General features: G+C 34.4%; 1 protein-coding gene across 2 annotated transcripts in view; it reads right to left on the bottom strand.

Annotated features, from left to right (window-relative positions):
• LOC142340622 (RUN and FYVE domain-containing protein 2-like) overlaps positions 1–27,238 on the bottom strand; it is a 208,602-nt gene that overhangs the window by 108,179 nt on the left and 73,185 nt on the right. The window contains exons 8-10 of one of the 2 annotated variants that reach the window (XM_075391325.1): positions 19,880–20,140; positions 11,570–11,907; positions 10,659–11,029 (exon numbers count right to left, since the gene is read on the bottom strand). The exons of the other annotated variant lie outside the window; for it this stretch is intronic. Coding sequence (XP_075247440.1) covers positions 10,964–11,029; positions 11,570–11,907; positions 19,880–20,140 — 665 coding nt within the window. The 3' untranslated portion in view covers positions 10,659–10,963. Of the gene's footprint in view, positions 1–10,658; positions 11,030–11,569; positions 11,908–19,879; positions 20,141–27,238 lie in introns of those variants that run through there. 2 annotated transcript variants of the gene reach the window in all.

Here is a 27,238-nt window from a genome sequence, read left to right as displayed (position 1 = left end):
TTATCTAGCCTTTCTAATAATTGTTCTATTTTTTGGATTCGCTTCAAATTTCTGCTTTCAATTTCTTTTCTAGCTCTAGCAATTCCTTCTCGATTGGAACAGAATCTTCCAATAATTTGTACCATCGCAATGTGTATTTCCCGTAGTCGACGACTACTGCGCGACAATCTTCAATGTCTCGGAGATCTGGTACTTTGTCAAATACCCATCGCAAAACTTTACTCTTTTCTTCTAACATACGCTTGGTCTCATTGTCAAAGCTTTCAAAATATTTTGGTTTTTGGTCAGGTAGCCTTCTAGCTCGTTGAGGTGTCTGGAGAAGGACTTGAGTAGGTCAGCTTGCTCTTTCTCTAACGTCTTGAGATGACCACTCGCCTTCCAATCAGCTGTCTTCCAGTGTCTGTTGGGACTTTTGCTGGCCATCGTTGTTGGTTGTGTTTTGGACCACCAGGTTGAATTGAAGATTCGACGCTGTTCGTGTCACTGCTGTACTGCTGTTGTTGGTGTCCGGGTTGGCGGACCAAATGTTGCGGCTGCTCAAGAATCTCAGCGGAACCGATATATCACAGCCTGGTTCTTGAGTTTTACGCCGGCCTGGTTCTTCACAGGTTTCGATTAACTAACGATCTAGCAGAAATAATTAGTTTTTCGGACGTATTAAAGGACTGTAACTTTAATTTTGTTGATTGAAGTTATGAAAATCCGAAGTGATAATCTATGTTCAATCTCGTACTCAAGTTTGGAATGCTCCAACCAGTGTTAGTAATGTTGCTATCTTCTTGTAGTAAGCTCAACTAACTTAGAACTCGCAAGAACTTAAGATCTAGCAAAACTTAGCAAAAAGACTAAAGCTGTTAAAGAATCAAATTTTAGTCAATCTGAGAGCCAATTGCTCTTGGTAACAGTTTCTAACGGTTCTAAATACAATACGGTTTCACTAATCAAACAATTGGGTTAAAGTAAATAATCATTATCCAAAATTGTGGGGGGGGGGGGTGTACAGATTTTCGGTCCCAACGTGTAAAAATTTTCAGTTTTGTCCATTTTTGAGTTTTGACAAATTCTAAGTTTTTTTCAGTTTCAAAAGTTATTTCTTGCTGTCGGATGGCTTTTCTAGCTGATCTGAAGTGGCGCCAACAGTGATGCTATTTTATTTCGAACTTAGTGTCGCTATTGTGTACAATGAATTTATCTCCAGAATTAATTAGAAACTAGATTTCTATATGCGGTGCGGATATGCACCTGTAATGAATATATGTTTGTAAAATAAATAAAGTAAGAGGTAGTACGCAATTGACGCTTTTACTCGACCGACAGAATATACTTTTCTCTGAGAGTGTTACTTTCTTTCTGGCAATTAAATCATTAACCTAGTGTAACTTGGTTTTACTCCCATAGAAAATTGTTAAACTGTTGTTCGAGCAATTACTCATCAGAAACACTTTATGATTCCGTCGTTTCTGTTTCGGAAGTTTGTCCGTTTTGTCTGTTAGTTCTTGGTTCAATGTGAAATAATGTAGCTACGTTCATCCGTTCATTAATAAGGCGATTTCTTGAAAAAATTCGCCAAGAACGATTACCATCTGTACTATGATTAGTTGAATTTGTTCGTGAATTACAGATATGATTATTGAAATAAAAGTTTGGTTTATTACTCTGAAAGTTTTGTGGTCATGGGTATAGTGAGCCTGATCTAGTTGGTGGTGTTAATTTAATGTTTCCATGAAATTGTTTACTATTTCAAAAACTCTATGTAGAAGTCCTGTTAGGAATTCTGTGACAAGAAGAATATCTTTTGTCTCTACAATTTATTCTTGGTCGTTAGATAAATGCCGGGTTTTTCCCTGTCATATTATTTGAGGTTACTTGTTTGTTGGGAAGTTATTGATTTCCCTTCATAGCTTGGTTAAGTCTTTGCTAGGAAATTATCTAGTGAACCGGCGATCCGGGCAATTTGAAATACTGTGTCCAGAGTGCCAACATTTATTGCTAAATTTTAGGAAAAGTGGTTTCTCTTTAAAATTTGGATCTTTTGAGTACTTGTGTCCTACTACATATGCTATTTTTAGTTCAATAGCTCTCATATTATGTCCTGTGAGATTATCTTGTTCTATGTTTTTTCATATTGGTTGTAGATGAAAGATTTTAATTGTTTTGATATTATGTCGTTCAATATGTGTTCGTGTATTTTCATCCTCGTGAATTTTTTCTACTAGTTGTGCAACTGCCGTCTGTGGTTCTAGGAAGCATCAATCTTCATTTCATTTTTAATGTCTGGTGCATTAATAATATACGCTTTTCTAGCCATTTGCACTATTCTAATTGCTTGTGTTTTCCTTTTTTCTCAAAAAGCGCAAGTAATACTTTCGAAATTTAATTTGCCTTGAGTTTGTTATTGTTGTCTATCAAAGTTTAAGAGCGTTCGTATTTGTTTGGTTGTTTTGTGAGTTTAATTGTCTAACGAGATTGACTATTTGATGTTCCCGTCATTTGTATATTTTGTTGATTGTTTTTAGTTTGGTTTGTCTGATGAGCTGAAGTATTTAAAATTGAACTGTATTAAATTGAATTGAATTTAGTCTTCATAAGTGAGGTTTTTGTGTATTAATTTTAGGTGAAAGTGGTAAGGTAGTGTTTAAATTCTTGGTTTGAACTTTGTGGTAGTTCCATAGATTTAATTGGTTTTTGATAGTTAAGATTATTTTCGTGAAGAGTGTTATTTTGTAAATCCATAGGGGAGAGATTTCTTTTAGTTTGCGCGATGAAAACATTGTTCCGTCATCCAGCAGTGTGGAATTAAAATATGCTTCAGTTGTTTTATTTGAATTTGTACAGAATTGTGTTTAAAAGCTGTTGTTCTCTTGGTGTTGCTTTTTAGGATGTGTTTGGTTCTGTTTTATTATCAAATGTAAACGGATGGTTTTCCGCGTTATGATTCCGCATTATGATTGGAATTGTTAATTCATAATTTTTGTTAATTCATAATTTTTGTATGAATTCTAATAATATTTCAGTAATACATATGTGGCTTTCTTGAAATCAGTTTGCGATATAAATACTTTGTAGTACTTCTCAAATATTGCAAGCTACATATTGTATTTTTTGTTATAGATTTTGTGGTGGAGGAAATGTGACGGACAATGCCTTTCGAACAGCAAAGTATAAACAACGATACAAATAAAAGTACCTCTAATAATTCTATGTCTGTTAAATTTTCATTTTCATCTGAGCGTAAAAATGTTTTTATTAAATGATAAGCACCTTCTATTTTATTTACGATTTCCGATCATTATTGTGTAGCGGCTGCGTTGACTGCAGGTGCGAGTCTCTTGAGAATCTCAAATGATGATGGTTTTCTAACTAGACTTTCCTTGTCAGCAGTAGGGTTTTTCATCGTGCACTCCTCTCAGTAATTCGAATAAATTAAAATATGCTTCAGTTGTTTTATTTGAATTTGTACAGAATTGTGTTTAAAAGCTGTTGTTCTCTTGGTGTTGCTTTTTAGGATGTGTTTGGTTCTGTTTTATTATCAAATGTAAACGCATGGTTTTCCGCATTATGATTCCGCATTATGATTGAAATTGTTAATTCATAATTTTATGGCTGAGGAAATGTGACGGACAATGCTTTTTGAATGACGAAGTATAAACAACAATACAAATAAAAGTACTTCTAATATTTCCAAGTCTGTTAAATTTGCATCTCCAACTGAGCGTAAGAGTGTTTTTATTAAATGATTAGCACCTTCTATTTTATGTACGACTTCCGATCATGATTGTGTAGCGGCTACGTTGAGTGCAGGTGCAAGTCTCTTGAGAATCTCAAATGATGATTTTCTAACTAGATTTTCCTTGTCAGCAGTGGGTTTTTCATCATGCACTCCTCTCAGTAAATCCAATAATTTATCTGATTGTGGACAGATTGGTTTTTCATAGATAAAAGAAATGTGTCTGTTTGTGATGGGGTTACAAATAAAAATATGGTACTTTTTGTTTGTTGTTGGCCGCAAATTACTATTAACTAAGAAATAAGTGCTGATCGAACCATCTGTGAAACCTTCTCTGGCAAAGAGAGAGAGAGAGAGAGAGAGAGAATGTGTTGTTGCTATTTACTGCAATAGCGGGCTTTCAAACTGTTTTATATTTATATTTAAAAGTATATTGACTTCGTCTACATTGTGAATATGTGTGATTTCAGAAGCTCTCAATTCTATCAAATGTTTGTTCTCCTGTCTTAGTTTAGACAATTGGCTGCTCTGGGAATAAGTATCCGTTGCAATCGGTGTTTTGCTATTGTTTTGGCTCATTGTAAATTTATTGGTTCGTTAATCTGTTTATGTTCTGTTATTGTTGAACTTTTTGATGTGATTTTGAATCATTTTAGTAAAACTAGGAATTTAAAAGCATTTAGAGGTAAAAACTAGAAATCTAAATCTTCTGTAAGAGATATATTTGTGTCCTTTGTGAGTTCTTTTGCGGTAAGAGTTTGTTTTCTCACTGGGCGCACCACTTAAAGCATATCCCTTTTGGGCTCTTTTACAACCTTAGAGTACAAAGAGTTATGGGTACTGATTTCTTCGCGCGAAATAGACTTACCTTGTTCTCTCAGATTAACTGACTTTGTAAAACACTAAAGATAAACTTAGATTATTAAAAGTTAAGGTATACATATTGCCTGAATCAAGGTGGAAGATACACACATAGTGCAGCTATCTACTATACTAGACTGACTGAAGTCAGGTGTGCAAGCGCTATATAAAAGTGAATAGTCTTCTCAATCTCTGATTGGTTGCACTCAGGTGTACGTTCAGTATTTCATCTGCCGGATAATATAGTTTTCTTGCGCATTTTCACCTGTTACAACACCCAGATCTGTTAGAGTACAAGCTGCAAAATTTATATTAAAATTTCTCTGTCTATATTTTGAAACATTATCAATAAGTCTATACCTCTCAAATATTTAAGCTTGTTACGTAATCTGGCAAAACTAAATCAGTCTCTCTAAATTTTCAATAACCAATGCTCTCATTCACTTTTTTTAACGGAATAATTAAGCTTTTTTTATACAGATTACTGATCTTTTTAATTAAGTTCTTTCACTTCCACATGGTCTAGTTTAGTAGATAGCTATACCATGAAAAAGAATTATGATTATTAGATGTAACAGCTTCTGATGCACGTTAAGTTGAGCATCCTTTGAAGTCCTTTCTCAAAATGGAAGAATAATCATGAAATATTGTAAAAGTATTGTAACAATTGTAGTAATACTTTTATACCTAATAAATGTCAGCCAATAAAATACTTCATTTTAATTGGTTAAAGATCAACTGTTGCAAGTTTATTTTTTGTACCATTGATAACATATTTCTCAAACTCTGTGTCTTTCCGTTCATATGTTTCCTTTCCAAGTGTTCTAAATGCTTTGCTTTTAATTGCTGATAGGATGTTTATTTCTCTTATCGTCAAAAGTTATAATAGTTGTTGTTTTTTCTATTACTATAATCATTTTATGGCCTATTGAGCTTAATAGAAGTCCCTGAATTTTTTTGTTTACTTTTTAAGAGTGCATTAAAGTAATCACGTTTTTTTTTTATTTTTGAAAAGCTTTTGTTACAACTTTGAGTTTAATTCGTTCTTTACTTTTAACTGTTCTAAACAAAAAAGTCTGCGGGTTCTAAGAAGATTCCTCAAGGTGTATAATCACTTTCTAAGTAATCTTTCATTTGTCCAAGTTCACTTCCACTATATTTTTTCATTTGATCTGGAGTGACTATCACATGTATGTGTTAAATTTTATATAAATTTTAGATTTGTTTCAGATATACTTTCCCGTTTTAGTTTTGAGTAAAAGGTTTCTATTGGCGGAAATTGAATTTCTCTAATCTGTTCCGCCCAATTCTCATCGATATAATCCTATGCGTAAGAGCACTTTGCATCATTGTTGCCAAAAATTGAGCTTCACCGTCTAGATTAACCGGTCAGAAGGATCTGAAAAAGATTCTTCTATTTTATCTCTTCTATTTGAGCCTTTAGTGTAAAATTATTTTTTATTAATGAATCAGTGAATGTCATGCTTTGATCCAACTTTGAAATATGATGGCACAAAATTTGGTTTCTTGCTTTTAACCCACATATATTGAGAGCGCGTCATCATGGAATATTAGATTGTCCTCTTCAAGTGGGATCTCGCTAGAGTAACATTTTTCTTTGTCTTCTGATTAAAACCTACTGGTGGGTATTTTATTACTTTGTTTCAGAATAATAATTGTCTCATTTTGTCTCCGTACTGCTGAAATATTTTTATCAAGTGTTCTTTAAAGTCTTTTTCCTATGTATGTAAATCGCTCACCTTCAATTAAATCTGTATATCCTGATTTTGCCCTCGCATTGTAACGGAATGGTTCGTGAGTGTTTTTATCCTTAATGTAGCACTGAAATCACAAAATACAGCAAAGGGGAGCGAGTTTTCATATTTCCATCTATTATTGATGTAAATTATTTTGAGAACTCGTCTTAGTTTGTTTGTTTTTCACATATTTCCTTGTGATTTTCTAGAGCATGATCAGATGAATGTGTAGCGAAACAATTCAACCTTGTGTTAGATTTATTTGACGATGATAACAATAAAAGCGTTAGTTTTAGATATGCTGTTTATGTTTTGTTATTTGTTGTTTATTAAATAATCGCTTTGATTTTTGATAATTAATATATTTGTTGATTAATAATGAATCTATATCTGATCCGCTAACTGAGTTCAAATATAATATCTGCAATGTTCTAGTTACTATTCTCATTATCATACAACCGGATTCTCTCAACTCTGCTTTTCTAAATTAAGTATCTAATTTTTCAGTTCCTATTTTAGTTTCTAGTTTTACCTATTTGATGCGTATGTCCAATCTTAAATTGAGAATTTTTTTTAATGTAATATTTCTTCAGATAAATGATTCTAAGAATGTTTTTTATTAAACGCTGCTTGTATATTACCAAGAACCTCGTGAAAATTATCATGTAACGGGCTTCCTTCTATATGAAATTTGTTACTAAATTGCCAAATAAATTGCCAAATATGTTTTTATTTTGAAGTTTTCCTGTGAGCCTATCTATATATTATCATAGTTGGTAGTCATTCGTTAGTTTATTTTGTTATCTGTAGTATTTTATCTTTAGTTTTAAATAATAATTCTATTTTTAATTAGACGATGTGTTTTGTTTTTGACTAGAGAAAGTTATTCTAACTTTTTTATACTTTTCATTTTAATTCTGGTTGTGAATGGTATTTAACTTTTCATTTTTCGAATATTTACTTCGTTCATAGTTAATTTATTTCCTTTATTTATTTCGTAACTGATCACAGCGTTTCCACCGATCTCAGAGTGGGGGTTTTGTTGGCCAAAATGCCGATCAGAGTGTGTTCCACACCCAGTCTTACAGCAAGGATTATCAGCAGTGAGAGAAGATGATTTAGTTTGAGTTCGCTCGGAAATCAGAAAGTTTACTGTTGCTTTAGATTTGTAGTAACTGTAAATAAACGGATACAGTTTATTCTATTTTTACACGAAATTACAATTTACCATATTTATAATTTACCATTTGAGATGTGGAACAAATCACAGTTCAGAAAAATTTCAGTCGGTATTCAACCATATTCACCATTGCTTTTTCAATGCTGTGATTCTATTAATGTAAATGGTCTAATTTGTTATGAATTGAAACAAATGCTGGATCCTTATATTTAATAATACTTTGCTTCGATTAATCATAATTTAAAGGTTTGAGATTATTGGCTAAATTCAATAAACTAATTGCCCGTGTTTTCTAATTTTGAAGTCTTTCTTTGCAGACCTTCTGAAAAAAATTGTTTGCAGAGTGCTCTTAGGGTTGTTGTTAGTAAACAAAATAGGTTTTAGATGAAATTTTTATAGTCCAGATTTTCATAAAATGAAGGAAACAGTTCATTAGTTACAGTTTTTTCCGCTCCGATTTCAACTGTTTTTTTTGCAGTTCTCTTGTTTGTAGTGTCCCGCGTCCATGTATAAACAGAAACTGCTTTTTATAAAAATTACCAGACTTACATCTTTTCAATCTACCGGTTTCTCCCTTTTTGAGGTGTGTGTACCGTTTCCGATGTTTTTCTTCATCATTTGGTAGTCATTTGTGGAAAAAAGGTTCATTATATCAGACAATGTAATCAATGAGTCACAACTTGCACATACTTTCCGAATAAAGTTATCACATTTTGCTTTCCTTTCCACTTTGTGGAAAGGTATAATCAAGTAGATAGTTCTATCAGTTCAGTTAGTGACCGATTATGATGAACGCTATGATTTACCACGAGCTGCCTCCAGAATCTTGCGGTTTTTTTTCGCGAGAGTTTTTTTTACGCTTTCCTCCCTGAATTTGAGCTGGCAAAACCACATAAATAACAACTTCAAATGGTCATATCAACTTTTAATGGAGGCCCCTAGCTGGTTTTAAACATCTTTCAAAGGATTAGAGTTCTGAAAACTGTGGGAACGCCTAAAATCAAGGTGAAAAGGTTATCTTTATTGCTTTTGAGCCCAAAATGTCCATGTCTCCAAGTTTGTTGTCAACTTTCTCAACTGTATACTAAGTAAACGTTCAATGAGGTTCTTTGCGAGCCATAAATGGTTCTCTTATACGTCATTTTTATACTGAAAGTTTTTGTGATAGTTTTTGTAAAATTTAAACTATACAAAGTTTTGTTTGAATTTTTTCTCCTCAATGTTCTCGAGAATTAAATTGTGAACATTCTACTGATTTCCGTGCTTTTCGTACACCTTTTCCGCACTAAAAATTGTTAAAATTTTTAAAGATAGTGTCATGAGTTGGTTTGATCCGACTTTAACAATTCTGCCTTTTCTTATCAAAAACAGCACCCAATAAGCTTCTTTAGCACACTTTGTTCAAACTTGCCTGCAGTACAGACCCCTAATTAACAGACAAAGTCATTCTAAAAATCAAAAACGGCTAGTTAACCCTCCGTGCCATGAGAGCGTTCTGAAATTGAATATTTGCTAGTCTAATTCAATAATTATCCAAATTGCTTCATTTAATTTCAAAATTTTCGATTGCTAATTATCTGCGTTGCTAACAATTTGAACATTTACGTGCTTTTAATAGTTACGCAGCAATATCAAGGCTAGTTTTGTTCTTATAAATAGAATCAAAATTATTCACAGTGTTGTGAAATAAATGTTTTAGTTAAAAGCTCATAGTTTTAAGGACGTTGACACTGTTTTCCCACAAATTTTGTTGATTTTTATTTTTTTTTGTAGTCGCATGAGATATAGAACGACAGGACTCAATGCCTTTTTCTGAAGGTAAAAACAAACCCATTTAAGGATTGCTAATGCTATTAATGACATTGATAGCCAATGGTTTTTTAAAAACATAGAACCGTATTTTGGACTTTAGCCCTTTTGCTCTATTTTGTCGATGTGTTACGTATTCTCACAAAGGACAATTCCCATATTTTTTCCAGTGAAATAAAAAGTTTTTGTTGAGGTCCTATCTGATGATATTTGTTAATCGTTTTTATAAAAATAGACCGAGTTTTAAATTGTAATTAATCGTTTTTATTTAAGTTTGTTGTTTGCCTTGTCGCGTAGTCTCATTCATTGCAGATTACATCGGCCCTCTAATTTGACATTATTTAATTCATTTAGCGGTGTGAACGATTTTCTGTAATCATTTGCCAAATTAATTTTGAACGATGAATTTCTGGAAGTTTTCTCTCTTCTTCATTCGGTAGACAAAAAATTGGACGAGCGGGCGGAACATTGTACGAACGAACATCATCGAGCCTCCATGTTGACACACAAAAATATGAATATCCAGTCGTAGAAGACGTTTAGTATGTTTCATTCTCTAACAAGACAACTATGTGCTATTGCGGCAAGATCACGCTCAACTTCATAAATCTTAAGTTCTAACGACTATACTGAAGAAGTCCACAAAATGAAATTCTACCGAATTGATATAAAAACAGCGATAACAATTAATTTTTCTACAAAAACAGCTTTAATTCATAAATTTTTGGTAATCAGATTGCACTATATCATGATTCATTGAGTAAAAATTTAAAGAATCACAATCCTTACGGACTTAGCCATCGAGACCTAAATAATTGAGTAAGCATTTTGGACTTTCAAAATCTGGCAGGATTGTATTGATATCTACTCTAATAATAATCTGACCTGGGACCTTCCTGGGATATTTTTCGCAAGCCCAACTACAGTACAGAATACAACTTTCGTCGAATCAATGCTCCCTTAGCCGAGTATTTTAATCGGATTAGGAAGTTAAACGCGTTCAATTAGTGCTCCACCTATCAAGGAAACATTATCTCAAATCTCAATTATTTTTACTGCAATATTGAAATCTTAAGATATGAAACAAAAACGGCCGCAATGTGAACATCAGAGAAAGGGAAAATAACAACAAACAGCTATTTGGCTGAGAAACTTTCAAAAAATTGAAACTTCGATCACTTCACGGGGGAAGCGAACTCAAAACCCTCCAATTAATTTACGGTCGAATTATCCATTATGCTATTCACAATTTTACTTTCCCGCCCAAACAATGGAACAGATAGATAGGGAAAAGATCAATGTTAAGGACTAATTACGACTTAGTTTGAATAAAGCTGAGAGAGTTACATTCGACGAGAGTTGCAGACTACTAATTAATTCCTCAAAATAAGACCTTCCTCAATTTTCAATCCATTTATAGAGATACAGAATCATTTGTCCCTTATTTATAGCTAACTACCTGTACGGGTGTGAACGCGTGGATCGGTTTCTGGGAGAAAGGGTAGTACATAAAACTGCACATTAGCAACATAGATGATGGGAGGAGATACAAAGTAGATAAGATAAAAGCAGTTGATCTAAGAGACAGACAGAAGTCAGTTTGCCATTAGTTCAGGAAATAATTATCCATTATGTTGGACTGTCCCTGTTTCCATTTTGCCCGTTCATAAACCCGTGTATTACATCTCCATCGACCTGAAAGCAGAAATCTGGTAGTAGTTTGAAAAGTAAGCAATTTGTCTTTCAAGGTGAAACAAATACATAGTTTTAAGAAGGCTCAAACTAAAAATAAACCAAAAGAAGTTCTGTCGAAAAGTAACGGCATCGAATCACTAATCGTATATGTCTGATATGGTGAAATGGCACGAGTGCTCGCAAATAGAAACGAGATTTTGTGTCTTTACGTTCTTTTTTCCTATTTCATTTTCTATTTTCTTCGACAGCAAATCTCTTGTTCTCAAAAAGACACCAGCAGACGAGGTAAAACTGGATGATCTTACAGAAAGGATCTAACGTTTTTTTTGTAAATTGCTATTTGTAAGGGATGTTATAACTAAATGATTGGTTGTTCTTTTCTACCTGTTCTGAAAACAATATATTATTAAGGTAAAGACTGGAAACAAGTCCCTTTTCCAAGTTCATTTGATCGTAGTCAAGTTCATTTAGTCACAGAATTCTATTTATTTAACTATTATGAGCATAATGAGTCACAGCAGTGAGAGAATTCGCACGTACATCGGAGGTAGGGATGATAACACTGTCAGTGACGTCATTGGTTACCCACTGCCCGTTCTCCACAGTTCCCTCTGACATGGAGAATTCCTCCTCATCCTCCTCCACTTCTCCCTCTCCACCCTCGCTGGGATAGGGTGGGGGCAATCCAGACAGTGACTGGGAATCTCCATCTAATCCCACTTCACCGGAAAGATCATCGACTGATTCGGGCAATACTGGGGGAGAGGGCGGCGGAGGAAAGTCATCGGTGTCATCATCATCATCAGCAGGAGGTCTGGCTGCTGCGACTGAAGTGCTTGTGGAGTTCTGAGCAACGGCTTCTTGGTAGGACGGCAAAGCTGAAGCATTCAACTGTTATTAATTTAGGCTTTTGTTCCGGCGTGTTTAGACAAGTAATAAATTTAAGAGCTCGCATTTAAAGTGAACATGAGCATTTGCCTGACCTTTCTTCGAACTAATTTTATGTAAATGGTTGTGTTCTTTTCTCCCTGTTCTACAATATTTTATTAAACAAAACAATACAAACTGTATAAAACAATGCAAGCAAGAAGAATACCGAATAGTTTTGAATAGATTTGCCTGCCGTATAATATAGATAGAAGCCGATAGAGGTTGGTTGATAGAGTTACATGCACTCTATACAAACTAAATTAAAATGTTTTAAAAACTACAAACGGCTTACTTCACAACAAAAACAAGCTTGAGTTGAGTTCCTTGCCTTTGCAGGGCTTACGTTTAGAGCAACGTCAAATGACCTTATAACATAAAGAGTGAGGCAATTCATAATAGAAAAAGCAAGGACGCTCGGTAATGTGCGTTCGCACATAAAGTTCCGACCCCGTTCACCCACATTTTTGGCATAAATGTCTACCAAATGAGAAACAGATAGAAAACCCCAAAAATTCAAGCATTTTTCAAAAAAAAGAAATATGTATGAACAAAGATTGCCTCCAACGCAAATAACTCAGTGGAGTATAAAATGCCGCATAAGATTGATGAGATCAGTCATTATTAAGAAAGCAAGTCAAGGCGAACAAAAAAATCAAACAACAATAACAACGAACAATAATTACATCCAAAACTTTATGTAAATTAAAAAAAAAACTTACTAACAATCTCAAAAAAGCGTCGGATAAAACAGAAACTAAACAAAATAACTTGTACTTCACTACGAAAAATATGGGACCACTTTATCTTTATAAGGCTCGGTAAAAACTAGACAAAAAAGAACAAAAAACAGTAAAGATAAAAAAATTGGTTTATAATTTTAAAAACAATTAATTTCAAAGGATGCAAAACCATTAGATGACAATTGAAAATATCCAATATGTTTATGATCACATACGCTTCTATAGGATAGCATTAGGACCTGTCATTAATCAATTATTAATGCGGTTCCAAAAAGAACAACAAATAGAGACAACAAAAAAATTCAATTGAAACTTGCGAGAAAACGCTGTCGAAGCCGAAAAGCCATATTTGTCCCCTCAAAATATGCTCAATTGAGCCTTCATCGAACGCTAAAGATGTGGTATAGGCCTTCTCATTAATGAGAACAGGTGATAAGCAGACCGAAAAAGAAAAAAGCAAAAGTAATTAACTTTTGTTTTTTTTTTCGAAAACAATTATTTTCAAAGTCACGAAAGCCATTAGTTACAAAATGAAATAGATAAAAAGGTTCATCCACTCGTACAAAGGAAGCGCTTGAGACCGGAAATTATTCAGCATATGTAGTACGTTTAAAAAAGGAACGTTAAATAGGGACAAAAAACAAAATGTTTACTTTTTAAGCGAAAAACCCTCGTCGACGCCGGTAAAATCATAACTAATTCTTCTTAAAAACCATCACATTTTGTACACTTGCACCTTCCCTCAACAACAAAAATGTCATATGTGACCTGTAATTAACGAGATTATGTAACAAACAGACAGACAAAAAGAACAAAATGCGAAGTTAAACAGCGTTAAAGAGTTTTTTTTATTTTTGAAAACAATTGTTTTCAAAGTCATGAAAGCCGTCAGCTATCTACTCAAGTCAGAATAACGGCTCAAGAAATGCCAATGAGACCAAAAATTATCCAGGTAATTCCAAACGACAAAAAAGACAAAGCAAAACGACACTTAAAATAATTGTAAAAAAATCAATTAAATACTTCGAGAAAGGGGTGTCGAAGCCGTTAAAACCATAATCTATGCCTTTAAAGACTTTTATATGTTCAATTGTGCCTTATTTTGAATGCCAATAATGTAATATGTGAACTGTTAAAAGTGTGATAACGTGACAAAACGAGAAAAAAACTGCGAAAGAGGGGTCAAAACTTAAAAATAAAATTAAAAAATGTGAAGCCTAGTAGTATCATAGCCAGAAAATCATAACTTAACTCGTAAAACCGCAAAAAAAATTAAATTTAATTTAGTAGAAAGAATACTACGAAGAAGCACTCTTTCTTTGCTGACACTAAGCTACAAGTTTATCAAATTAAAAGAAAAATAGTGGCGAAGTTCAATGAGCCGACTGATTACAACCCGAATTATTTTTTCGATTGTAACAGTCCAAGATTGGACTAAATCAGGCTCCGCTACTGCTGTTTGTTCCTTTAGAACACTCATTTGTTTCGAATGCTTTAGATCTAGATAATTTCTTAGTTAAAAGATCAAAAATAAATGCTGCGTTCTTGATAATCATAGAGTAAAATTAGCAAAAAACGGCAAAATTTTGATTCTAGACTACTCTCATTAGAAGTGGACGTAAAACTGGCTCCCTTCGTAGTTTACAATTTTTTTGAGATTAGGATTTTGTTTTTTGTTTTTGGGGTGTGTACTTCGGCAAATTTAATCAAAGTGGACTAAAAAGCTTATTTCGGACAATTTTTGCTGAAAAAGGCTGAATTTTGAAAAATTTAGCCAAAATTTTAGCTAGAAAAATTAAATCAAAATAGTCAACAAAAGTTTTTTGTCTCTAAAAATAAAATCAACAGTACCATTGTTAATATTTTTTACAATTTTAAGCAAAATTGACGGAATTTTAAGACAAAATTCCTGAAAACGTGAATAAAAACAACAGAAATCGTCTATTATTCCCAAAAACTTCAATCCTCGATATCTCCTTGTAAAATACGAAATTAAAAAAATCTTTTAAATTCCGTATTCTACGCTGGAGGGGCTTTTTAATGATACCACTCACAACTCTGTACGATGAATATATCGATCTGTCAAAATTGTCTGAAAAAAACCCATTCGAGTATATAGTTCCTTCCCCCTCGTGAGGGGTCGGAACAAAAATCTTTCACGGTATTCAGATTGCAGGAACGGAACAGTGCAGAAAAGACAATAAGGTGCTGTAGAATATACAGAGCAACAGACACAAAATTGAGTTGATAGAGTTGCTGATGCAACATATAGTCATTTAAACAACTAAAATGTTTTTCATTTTTGAAAAATTCAAATTTTTCAAAAAAGAAAAACATTCTCTATATTGGCAACTTTTTTATAATGGTGGCCACGCTTTTTATCATTCGCATAAAACCGACTAACGTCAGGCGAATTGCTCTCGAAAAACAGGTGGGGCAAATTATTTCAGAGAGGGGGGGATAACTTTATGGGTGCGAAAAAACCCAACAGCGGAGTGGTTCGACTCCTCGACACCCGAATGGAAGTCGGTGACATTGGCAACTCAGCTATACCACATTTGCTATCGAAAAGCTTACAACTAGCCTCTATGTTAAAAACAGCCTTCCTTAATTTAGATATTAAAGTAATTTAAACCACGCAAAAATAAAGAAGTCAAGTAAACAGCCTTTTAAGGATTCCTTTTGACATTGAATTAACCTTACTTTTGACATGATTAAATTAACCTCAAGTGACCTTAGTATTAGTGTCAAAAAGTTATTTAGAGAATGACTCATTACTCATTTACATCAAACCTTTACACCAAACCAGCTTAAAACTCACTTCAATTATTCTAAGAAAAGACGTCATGCACAAAAAAGCAAAAAAGAGCAATGAAGATCGACAAACACGTGAACAAAACCGCTCTTTTGAGGATTGCGGCAAGAATCACGTAAAACAAAAAGAGCATCAGATAAAGAAAAAAAATAGCTGAGAAATTGCCAACAAATAGCCACGAAAGCTTTGTAGATTCTACGGTTTCAAAAGATGAAACCATACAGAAAAAGAAATTTCTGTTCCTTCTGTTAATTGCTGAGATGTGATAGATATTTTGATCAAGAATCTGTATAACTCGTGGCTGCTTCTATTAGCTGCTCTCGAAAACCTTCAATTAGAGTAACAAACACTCAGTTGACCTTACCTCCTTCAATTAAGTAAGGAAAAGTCATTCTGAAAAAAAGGAAAGTCATTTTTGAGAGTGAATTAAGTCACGTGTGGTCAAAAACTTATCAAGCAAACGAACAAAACGAAATCGCTCAACTAAAAGTTAAAATGACGCCACCCGAGCAAATCATACAAAAAAGAATGAATTAATGAACAAAAAGCAGATCAGAAGCGATCATGACCTCATGTGATGGTAACAAACATCCACATACAAAAAACATAACAGGAAAAGTCGAGTTACAATTCAAGGAATTGAATTACCTAAGAACCAAAAAATCAACATTTTTCTAGCCAAATCAAATGATGACATATGACAAAGCGCATGCTCCTAAGTGCGCAGAATAAAATCTTGAAACAATTTCCCCAAAAAATTATCAATCAATTAAAACAACCAATAAAAATCAATTTAAGCAACACATTAGATATAATAACACTACGCATCAAAAGAATGGGTAAACAACACAAAAAACTTGTGGAAACTAATAACAGACAATGCAAAAAGGGGAAAAGAAAATTTGGCAAAAAACAATCTTTTTGAAAATCGATAGTGTCGAAGAAAAAAAAACAAATCTATATAATAAAATCCTCAATCCGAGGCACGGAATACAACTTTAGAAGTCATGAAACAAACCATTAGCAGTTCCGCTCGGTAAAAATGGGATGAAAAAAGAAAAAAAAACAAGCAGGATTAGAAAAACTCAAAAACATTTCCGAATGATATTCAGGAAAAACAAATGGTAAACAAGTCAATGAAAACTACAACTAATAGTTGAAGCCAATAAAATTGACGACTAAAAGTTGAAGCAAAAAAAACATTTTTTGGTAAACAACAACATTTTTGGCAAGCTCATTAAAAACATTTTCGACTGATATTCAGCAAAAACAAATGGTAAACAAGTCGATGATAACTGCAACTAATAGTCGAAGCCAATAAAATTGACTAAAAGTTGAAGCCAAAAAAACATTTTTGGTAAATTAAAAGCAGTAGAAAAGATCGCTATGAAAAAAGTCGCTGTGAAATGAAGCAACTATTTCAATTTTAAGCCTCAGTAGCCAACTATGATGGATCTACCATTTTATCAGCCAACCAAAAAAACTACTGATATTTTAATAAAACAAACAGCGTCTAAGTCATTAACCATTCACTACCCTTGATGAATTTTAAAAAAACAAGTATGTTTATTAGATCGCAGTTACAATCTTCAGAAATTAGTTAAAAAGCAGGAGAAAGCACAACAAAAACAGAAGTCTAATTGCCGCACATCAAATGAGCCTCTTCTCAATATAGCCAGCAAATTGCCGGAAAATAGCCATCAATTGACTCCCTTAAAGCACATCAGGATTGAAAAAGAAAAACAAAAAGATGTAGAAATTGTTACATTCTTTTTAAGCGTCAAAGGTGTTCTAATTTAGTTTGCAGTTCAACGTATATTCTAAAATTAAAGAATTGGGCTTCTAAATTGAAGGCTACTTAGCTTAAAATTGATAACAGAAAGCAATCGCTCTAATGAATTTTCATAGCCTAATGCATTATGACTTAATGAGTGGCCATCATTGCTTTATCCCGTTTCCTTTGATTTCACTGGTTTGACCTTGACCGTATTCACTATATCGCGTAATTCATTAAATGAACTGATTTAAAATCCGTTCAGTAAAGAGAGTGAGCTTCGTCGGGAGTCAAACGTGAAAATCGAGACTTATGTAAAACAAAACAAAGTAAAGCGAATAAAGAATATAGCACTACCAGCCCTGAATCAAAATACAAAGAATTAAATTAACTAACGACCCGAAAAAAATTTTTAACAGTAAAGTCAAACTAAGGCAGTCACCAAAGCCCATGACCCTACATGTCCTTATTTAGTACGAAAAAGTAGAGCGTCTAAATGCTAGCATTTGAGCGGCCATCAATGAAACAATTTTCATTTTGAAAGAATAACGGTAAATAATAACAGAAAAACTAAATCTAAAAAGTAAAACATGAAACGAAATCTTGACAAAATCTCTACAAAATGCTAAACGGTGCTTCCCAAAAATTATTCTTACAAAAAAAAACACAGGAAGACCTTCAAAATTACAAATTTGTACTATTCAGTACAGTTAACCCCGTGATAAGCCTGAAGTGTGACTTCTTAATAATAATACCCATTGAATAGCTCAACTAAATAGTGAACAAGAATACCTATTGCGAAAAGTTGAAGAACAGAAGAAACAGACAACAAAACTTTCAAAAAACACAGTAAGAAAAATTTCCATTCTATTTAACAAATACAACTCTAACAAATAAAATTTTAAAGATATCAAATGAATATCAACCAAATCGAAAGATCAACAAGGCCGCTACCAACTATTAAAAAGAACGAACACAAAAAAACTGAAAAATGTGCATTAATTACAGTGAAATATGTCCTATATAACCTTGAAGTGTCAACTCCTAAAAAAACATAGCCGACCGATTGCAGGAATAGCTGCTAAGAATGGACTTGCGCGACGCATCATAGAGATAGAAACATATACAGATATAAGTTGAAAAAAGTTATCGACGCTGATCAAAAAGCTATGTAAAAAACATTCAGCGATAAACTAATAGAGCTTGTTAAAATTCATTGCGCAGAAGCCTTTTCATTAGGGACCTTTATTACACATATGAGTTTCTTTGACCGTATACTAATTCAAATTAAATTTTAACGTGCGAAAGTCATTTTATTGCGTGAGGTAAGTCAGGTATGATCAAAATCTAATCGCGCAAATGAGCTCAAAAACGTTGTCTAAAGAGAGTGAGAAATGACGTCACGCGCGCAAATGCTGTTAGTGAGAGGAAAAGTCATTCAGAAAATTTGACTTTTTCAGCTTTAGGGTGTGAACAAATGTAAAACGAAAAAGAGTCAGACGACGAAACAAAGAAGAAAACCAAGAGTACCGCAATATAGCTCCGCTCAACTTACAGCTATAACAATACCCATCCAATAGCTCTCAAGTAAATACTGAACAAAAATAACTATTGCGAAGAGCTGAAAATCAGAAGAAATGTGCACAAGACAGACAAAAACGGGTCAAAATTTCACCAAAATTAGTCCATTTTCTTTAACAAAAACAACTCAAAATCGATATCAATCAAATCGGAAGATCACTAGATAAAAAATTGCTGAAATGCAATGAAGCGAAATGGCTATAATTGCTCAAAATCACATCTCAAAGTCTACGATTTGCTTCAGATGATTGAAAAGGCTTCCAAACATACCATTACCAGCAATAAACCATGGTACAACTAAAAACCGCTTTGAAAAAGCCGATCGTTCTCCAAAAAAAACGTCACTCGCCTTGCGCCAATCTTCTTGATCTTTCTCTTAAACTGCTCCGTGAACAAAATCCACTTTTTCTTTCGCTTTGCTTTTGACTTTTGTTCAGCAGATTGACCTAAACACGTGTTTTCACGTACGGCATTTGACTTCACATCCTGTGAAAAGAGACGTCGCCGATTTAAAAAAAATAGATCACCATAACTCCTCTTTGAGTCGTAAGAAAGACAGCGAACCAAATCAATCCAAATCCTTTGGATTGTAAAGACCAAGAGAAAGTCAATAACAGCCCCGCAACAAAAGACGCCACAAACAAAACATAGCCGACTACCATCGGACGAATTGCTCTCTAACGACAGGCGAGGTGTTGGCTTTAAGTGTAGCTATCTCGCGGGAGGCTTACTATCTCGGGGGAGGGTAAAATGTTTGTATGTTTGTGCGCTGTGAGCGGTGGTGTAAAAGTGGGGGATCTTTCTCAGAATGATAGCCCCCGAGACGAAATGCCAAATCCCTCAAGAGAGCAAAAGAATATTTTAGAACGTTCCAGCAACGTTGCATAGAAAGACACAACTAGCGCACGCACAAACACAATTTTAAAATCTGTTCAACTAAAATAGAATATGCAATTGTGTTAAACATTTGAATTAAAAACGAAAAACGAGGTGAACAAGTTGTAACTCACTAGGTTCAAGATCTATGCTGTTAGCTTGGTGTTGAGTAGCTGCATTTGCATCAGTGTTGTTGGTTCGATAGTTTTTGGCAAATTGCACAGCAAAATTGGGGTCACTCCTCATGAGAACACGGACACATGCCTCAATGGCCTCGTCGATCTCGCCACCTTGTCCCATCCCATCCGCGTCTCTTCCTAGATTACTCTCTCCCACACCTCCTCCACTTGAAGCTGCAGTCCGCAGACCGTACACACGTCCACGCCCACTTGAACCTATTGAGAAATAATGCATTAAAAGACAATACGATTTTGCATATTAGAGTCAATTCAGATTATTCCCATACCATTCACACCGATGAGGACAGCATATCAGCCCTGAGACTCATTTCCTGGTCCGAGATCGAAAATTACCGATCTTAAAATTACTGCAATATGATAAAAGAGCTGACTCTAGAAACTATCCCTACATCTTGAATTCTCTAAAATTGATAAATGTTAGTCTCCAATAACTAGAAAAGCAAAAATTTTATAATAGCTGTACACGGCAATTAGATATTTCGATACTTAAGTGGCATGTGTTCATGAATTTGAGACAATCTTCAAAGATTGTATCAACAAAGCCTTATCTATTTTTCAAAGATTAAGTTTCAATGCTAATTGGAATAAGATCAAGGAGCATTTTTACAATCCACTGAATACAAATTCCAGTGTAACCGAAGCGACGGGAATCTTCTACAACAACGTTTAATTGACAAGGAAGTCTGCAATATCTTCGTCGTAGACCAATGACCCCTCTCTTTATACGTCTTCTAGGTCCATTCACTTATAGATCAAAGTTTCGACTGCCAGCCCCAAAAAAATGCATCCAAAGTTAGCGTTATAGCAAATCAACTAAATTGTTCCATTGAGAGATAGACAAAAGTTTGTTGGAGAAGTGAAATGCTGGACTCCAAATGAAGCTTACAAACAACTAAAGAGTATCTCAGAAGAAAGTTCAATCACAACAAAAATGATGCACAATGGCAAACAAGTTAATGGACCTGGTAACAGATGTAAAGCTTTCAACAGTCATCTTTCATCCGTTTTCTTTTCAATCGATACGAAATGGTGCTAGGATTGCCAAAAACAATATTTGCTTAGAAGTCTTGGAGGAAATCTCTACAGTCAAAACTGATTCAAATCCGGTTGACGAGCTGCGCCATTCCTGATAAACCACATCATCATTTTCAGTTGTTCAATTAAAATTTTTACCAACCTATTGCAATAACTCAAGTCCTTGTATATAGTGACAAACTATAGTCCGAGCTAGAGACTAAAAAATCTATTTCTCTTGATATAGCGGAAGCGTTCGACAATTAATTCAAAATTTTTATTCACAAACGCTTTCAAAATGGTTTTGCTGAAAAAATTCCTCCTATTCTTCAAATGGCATCGATTAGGTACCCAAAGACAGCGAGTTACTTTAAATTTTATGTCGAATTATGTGAACGTAATCAGTGGCGGACCACACGAATTATTTTTTTGCAAACTTTGGTATCGGTTCATATAATCGATCTACCAGGAGTCTTCTCTGAATGCTCTTATTTTCTCTGAATGCTTCAAACAGTCTGACAAGCTGATAATGAAAGTGCCCTCAATTGGAGCGATCAAGTTTATGGATTTTTCGCTTCAAAATTGGGCTGACCAAGAACATCAGATTGAACAGGCCAATTGGATAAAAGACCGCGGCGTAAATTTTTCGCAAACATTATGGGACCTTCACAATGATATTATTGTAAAGGGTATTCAAAATTCAGCACATAATCGACAAGTTTTGCCTGAAATTGAATTTAATTGTTTTGGTTTAAAACTTAAAATGTGTACTTTAAGTTCTCTATTATGGATCAAATGGTTAGTTCTCCAGCAAGGTGTTAAGGGGATCTGTAGAAATTGAAATCTAACCAACTAAGATTGTCTCGTCTAATTGACCAAGGTCTTTCAACGATTGGCTAAAATATGGTCCTCTCAGATCTCGTTTTGAACAAAATATTTGTTGCACCGACATTTCTGAATCAAATAATTTCTGGAAGCTCATACCGTACGACTGCAATACAAGATTCAGTGGAAAAGTTTTGATCTACGCTATAGAGACTAGACAGAAGCGTTGCGAAAATGTTTTTTTTAACGAAGCTAAGTATAACAATGCATTATACAATGCGTTATAAAATGCGCATTTTCCTAAAACCTTTCCTGATATACGCCTCAGATCAATCACCAAACATGCCAAAAAGAAAGCACAAAATTTTTGAGGCAATCAAAAGCAATAAAAAACATAGCCGGCAGATTGCCGGAATAGCTGCGAAAGAATAGACCTGCGTGCCATATAATAGAGATAGAAACAGATACAGATTTGAATTGAAAAAAAATCGACGCCGCTCAAAAAACTAGGCTAAAAAACATTCGGCGATAAATCAATAAAGCTTGTTAAAATTCATTCCACAGAAGCCTCTTATTAGGGACCTTTACTGCACATATGAGTTCCGTTGACTTTAAACAAATTCAAATTGAACCTAAGTTTTAAAGTGCAAAAGTCATTTTATTGAGTGAGGTAAGTCACGTATGATCAAAATCTAATCACGCAAATAACCTAAAAACTTTCGCTAAAGAGAGTGAGAAATGACGTCACGCGCGCAAATGCCGTTAGTGAGAGGAAGAAATCATTCAGAAAATTTGACTTTTTCAGCTTTGCTGTGTGAACAAATGTAAAACGAAAAAAGAGCGTCAGACGACGAAACAAAAAAAAACCAAGAGCACCGCAATATAGCTACGCTCAGCTTACAGCTTCGCAGCTATAAAAATCAGATACTACTGCTATTCTTCTGGATGAGCTCCGTCAGAAAATCTAAATCATAACTGAACCGCCCCAAAGTTGGACAAAACCAAAGTGGTGGAAACCATGTTTGGTTTGAATTCGTTATATATCGGATTTTATTTCGTTATATATGTAGCAAAACTCCAAAAAAACTAGTGTAATCACAATGATCGCAAAAAATGATATTTTCACTAAGTGCTTATTGGTTCGTTTGTTGAGGTTCGGGCTTAATGGCTCGTAGATATATTCAAAAAACGAACCATTGAGCACTTTGTAAAGATATTGTTTTTTGAGATCATTATGATCACATTAGTTTTTTGGAGCTTTGCTGCACTGAAAGACGTTGACAAGCTGTTGCCATGGACTCCACAAAATTAGGGAAGACACATGGTTTATAGAGAATCAACTTGAAAACATTTTGCACTTTTTCGTATTTTCTACGCAAATACGGTGACAAAACATGAAGCATTTTTGAAATTTCATTATAACATTTAGAATTTTCTTCGCCACCTTGCCATTGTACAAAGGCAGATTTGGTGCAAAACTGATTGAAGCAAAATTTTCCGGTCATCAATATGTTTTTTTTCGTTTCGCAAACGTAACCGACTTACGTCGAATTAACAGTTCTCAAACACTGTGTTCAGCTGAAGGATATGGAGGCTAGCCTCACTTGATAAGAGGAAAAGTTGGGTTTAAACTTAGCAAAAGTATCCTTCAGTGAATGAACATATGGCTCCTCGGCAGTTTTGGTGCACTATGCACTAGCAGATTAGTACATCTCAACCAAACTTTCAATTTATGACTGTTATTCACAGCTTTATAAGCTACTCGAAGACATTCAATTGATAAAACGCATGAAAAATAGCAATAGGAAAAAAATAACATACACTTCGCTTGAATGTAGCATTAAAAATTGAACATTCCAGGTCATCCTCATCAAGTTTTTAACTAAAAAATTAACGAATTCTGCACTGCTCTTGAGCTGGCAATCTGAAGTATTGATTGAGTGCTTAAAGAAACATAAATCGACAAATGTCGGAAGAATTGCTCTTGAACAACAGGCGAGGCAATTTAATTCAGGGGCTGTAGCCTAGATCAATTTTTCTTTATGGGTGCAAAAAATATCTTTCCCCCGCCTGGATTAGAACCACTGACCTCCCGATCCACAACCACTGCGCTACGAATCACTTACCTCTGCTATGCTGCAACCGACTTTATATTAGCAACAAGCTTTACTTCGGAGCAATAGAGATCACTCAGAAATGAAGAACGAAAGCGTGAAAAAGTCACTTGAGAAATCAAAGAATGTTCTAGAAGAAATGCGCAAAATTGTCAAGCAAAAAATTCGCATAAAAAAAGACACACACGTTTACAATAATTGCTATGAACTTCGTTCAAGAGAAATTAACAAGGAGATGCATTTCTGCAAGAACAAAAAAGAAGAGATGCAGCCCCTAAAATGATACACCAACTATTTGTGCCTCAAATCTTGGAAAGGTTTAAAAATTCGAGATGTTTTTACAACAATTACTGGTTCTGCTTTATAAAGGGCACTCAAAGGAGCAGTAAAAGTCCAAGAAGAAGAAAAATAATCAGAGCATTCATTGTGTGAGCATTAGTGGTTTATGCAGAACTTTTGATGTTCAACTTATTCAAGATCGAGTAGTTTGGCAGGTGTACGAAAATAATCTAGAGAAGTTCAGAAGATAAATGTTGCAATTGCGAAAACACAATAGCTGGATGCAAAAGATCATTAGACGAATTAAAAAGAGCGTGACAGCTCTTGAAACGCAACTCAACAATTTTAAAGATGATAGATCCCAAATAAACTTAAATTTAAGGCAACAAATGATAGACAAAAAGCAGAAGGCAAAAACATATCAACCGTACAGATTTAAAAAATATATCATTTGAACGTATAGCAGATAACGTAGTAACAACAAATTAGACATGAAAGCTTTTGCTTAAGTATAGCGAACACAGAAAAGTCACGAATAAACAAAAACAAGGAACAAAAACTAAACAAACTATGGAATCCGCCCAAAACTAGGTTGTCCTTTCCACACGAGGCTTATTATTACACGAGGCTTAGTATTACACGAGGCTTGAAATTCGAGGCATAAAACTGTTTGTATTCTCCAAGCGGAATTCAGCTTCAAATTGTTATAACAACATATATAGGATCTAAATTGACTCGGATGATCTAAAGTAAAAAAAATGGAATTAATTTTGGCGCGCTTTTCAATCGACCTTTAACAGTATAGCAGCCTAAAATTATGAATGAGTGGGGAATTTAGACCACACAATGATTATAATGTTTTCAGAAGTCAATTGAAAACCTGATCAAAACATGAGGCCAGCCACGCCAATTTAGTTGCCAACCGTTGGATTTGAAGGGGGTAAAGTGGGGTGCGGGTTCATAACTTAAAGCATTTCCCGTCAAACCGTGAATTTCTATTTTTCGTTTCGATGAACCGCATACTTAAATTGTAGTGAGGCATTCAAGAACTCCTGAGTGAATTAATGCCCTCAAACAGTTAATATCCCGTTTCTCAAGACAAAAAATGAGTAAAATTTGTCAGTGCGACGAATAAACGGTCAAACAAAAAATTGCAGTAAAAAAAGTAATTGCTACAGACCGTTTGAGAGCAATTATAATTTTGATGCAGAAGTTGAATTGAAAAAACATAACCGACTAACGTCGGGCGAATTGCTCTCAAACGACCGGCGAGCGGTTGGCTTCGTCAACAGCTAGCCACGGTTTAGTGACCTCAGGGCACATCTTTATCCCGTTTCTGAAGACGAAAGTCAAATGGGTCGGACGAAAGATCGGCCGAGCAAAAAGTTTGCATAAAAGATAAACAGGGTTGATAAATTTGCTACAAATTGCCTTTGAGAGCAATTAACAATGGTTTCCTAAAAAGTGTTTGTTAGATCAGTTATGATGAAAATCATTTCAACTATAACTCATTGATAATAGGGATCAGAGATGCTGACAATACGCAAAGAAGATGATGACATTACGCAAGACATTAATATCTTGAGAACCAATTCATTGTCTCAAGAGACTATCCGGTATAAAGATTTTAAAAAATTGTTAATTTTATCCAAAAAATACTAAAACTGGAGTCATAAAATATGATTACCATTCCGTGAACTCTAGAAACTATGCCGCAGCTTATTATCAAAACTTGGAGGAGGTTCGAGGACCTCTGTTGCCGGAAAATCAAAAACATGAAAAATTTCAAATATTTTAAAAAATTGCTTAAATTCATAATTATAAAATCTTGAAGAAAATTCCATTACATCTCTACACTATGCAGTAATATAATATCAAACCCTAGAGGAAGTTCCACGGCCCTTGAGGCTAGAGAAAGCTAAGAAATGACAAAAATTTTTAAAAAAATTAAAAAAATTGCAAATTTTATTTAAAAAATTGCTGTAACTTGTGATATAAAAAAGATGAAAATGAATCCATGACCAACAAAAATTTTCCAGTAATTTATTATCAAACCCTAACGGAGGCTTTCTGACCTTCGAGTTTTCAAAAAATCTGAATAATGAGCATAAATGTCAAAAATTGGAAAATGGCTAAAAATATAAAAAAAATATGCTGAAATTCGCGATGTTAAAATCTTGCAAGACTTTCCATTTAATCTAAATAATATTCAGTAACGTATTTTCAAACCCTAGAGGAGGTTCCTTGGCTCTTGAGGCTCAAAAAATCTAAAAAAAATTTCAAAAACTTGAAAAAAAGCAAGTTTTATCAAAAAATTGCTAGGTGACATTAAGAAGTTGAAAAACTATTCCATGGCCATTAAAAATTTTTCAGTAACTTATTATCAAACCCCTTAGGATGTTTTCTGGCCCCTGGGTCTTAAAAGACCTGAATAAAGAAAAAAAAATGTCAAAATTTGAAAAAATTGAACTTTTTGTCAAAAAATTGCTAAAATTCGTTGTTAAAATGTTGAAACCATTCCATTACCACTAGAAACAATGCAGTAACCTATTATCAAACCCTAGAGGAGGTTCTTTGACACCTAGGGCTGATAAAAATCAAAAAATGTTAAAAATTTTCAAAAAGCTTGAAAAAAATTGCAAAAAATAAATTTGCGTTTTTAGCAAGCGGTTGTTCGTCAGTACCTAGCCACGGAGGGGGGAGGGGGGATGGGGGTGCACCGGGGCAGATTGGGGGTGGGGGCAACACTGGGGTGGGGGGGGGCAACAGCGCGGTGGGGGGGGCAATAGGGGGGGGGGGTCAACAGTGGGGGTGTCTTCAACATCTAAGAATCGCCCTTCGCACCATAAATATAAGTCTCCTAAACACTTTGAGCTGAAACCTGAAACAGAGCTGAAAGGCTCTAAGAGCACTTAGTGCCCGCTGGGCGCTACCTGTTTATCCCGTTTTTGAGGACGAAAAGTCAAAAGCGTCAGACGAAAAATCGGTCAAGCGAAAAATCGCATAAAAAAGACCGACAGGACTAATATAATTGCTACAAACTTCGTTTGAGAGCAATTAA

This window comes from Convolutriloba macropyga, chromosome 1 (genome assembly GCF_964194025.1).
Source record: "Convolutriloba macropyga chromosome 1, txConMacr16.3, whole genome shotgun sequence".
Taxonomy (NCBI): Eukaryota; Metazoa; Xenacoelomorpha; order Acoela; family Convolutidae; genus Convolutriloba; species Convolutriloba macropyga.
The sequence above is the reverse complement of the archived record's forward strand: the minus strand, read 5'-3'. Positions and strand labels throughout refer to the sequence as shown.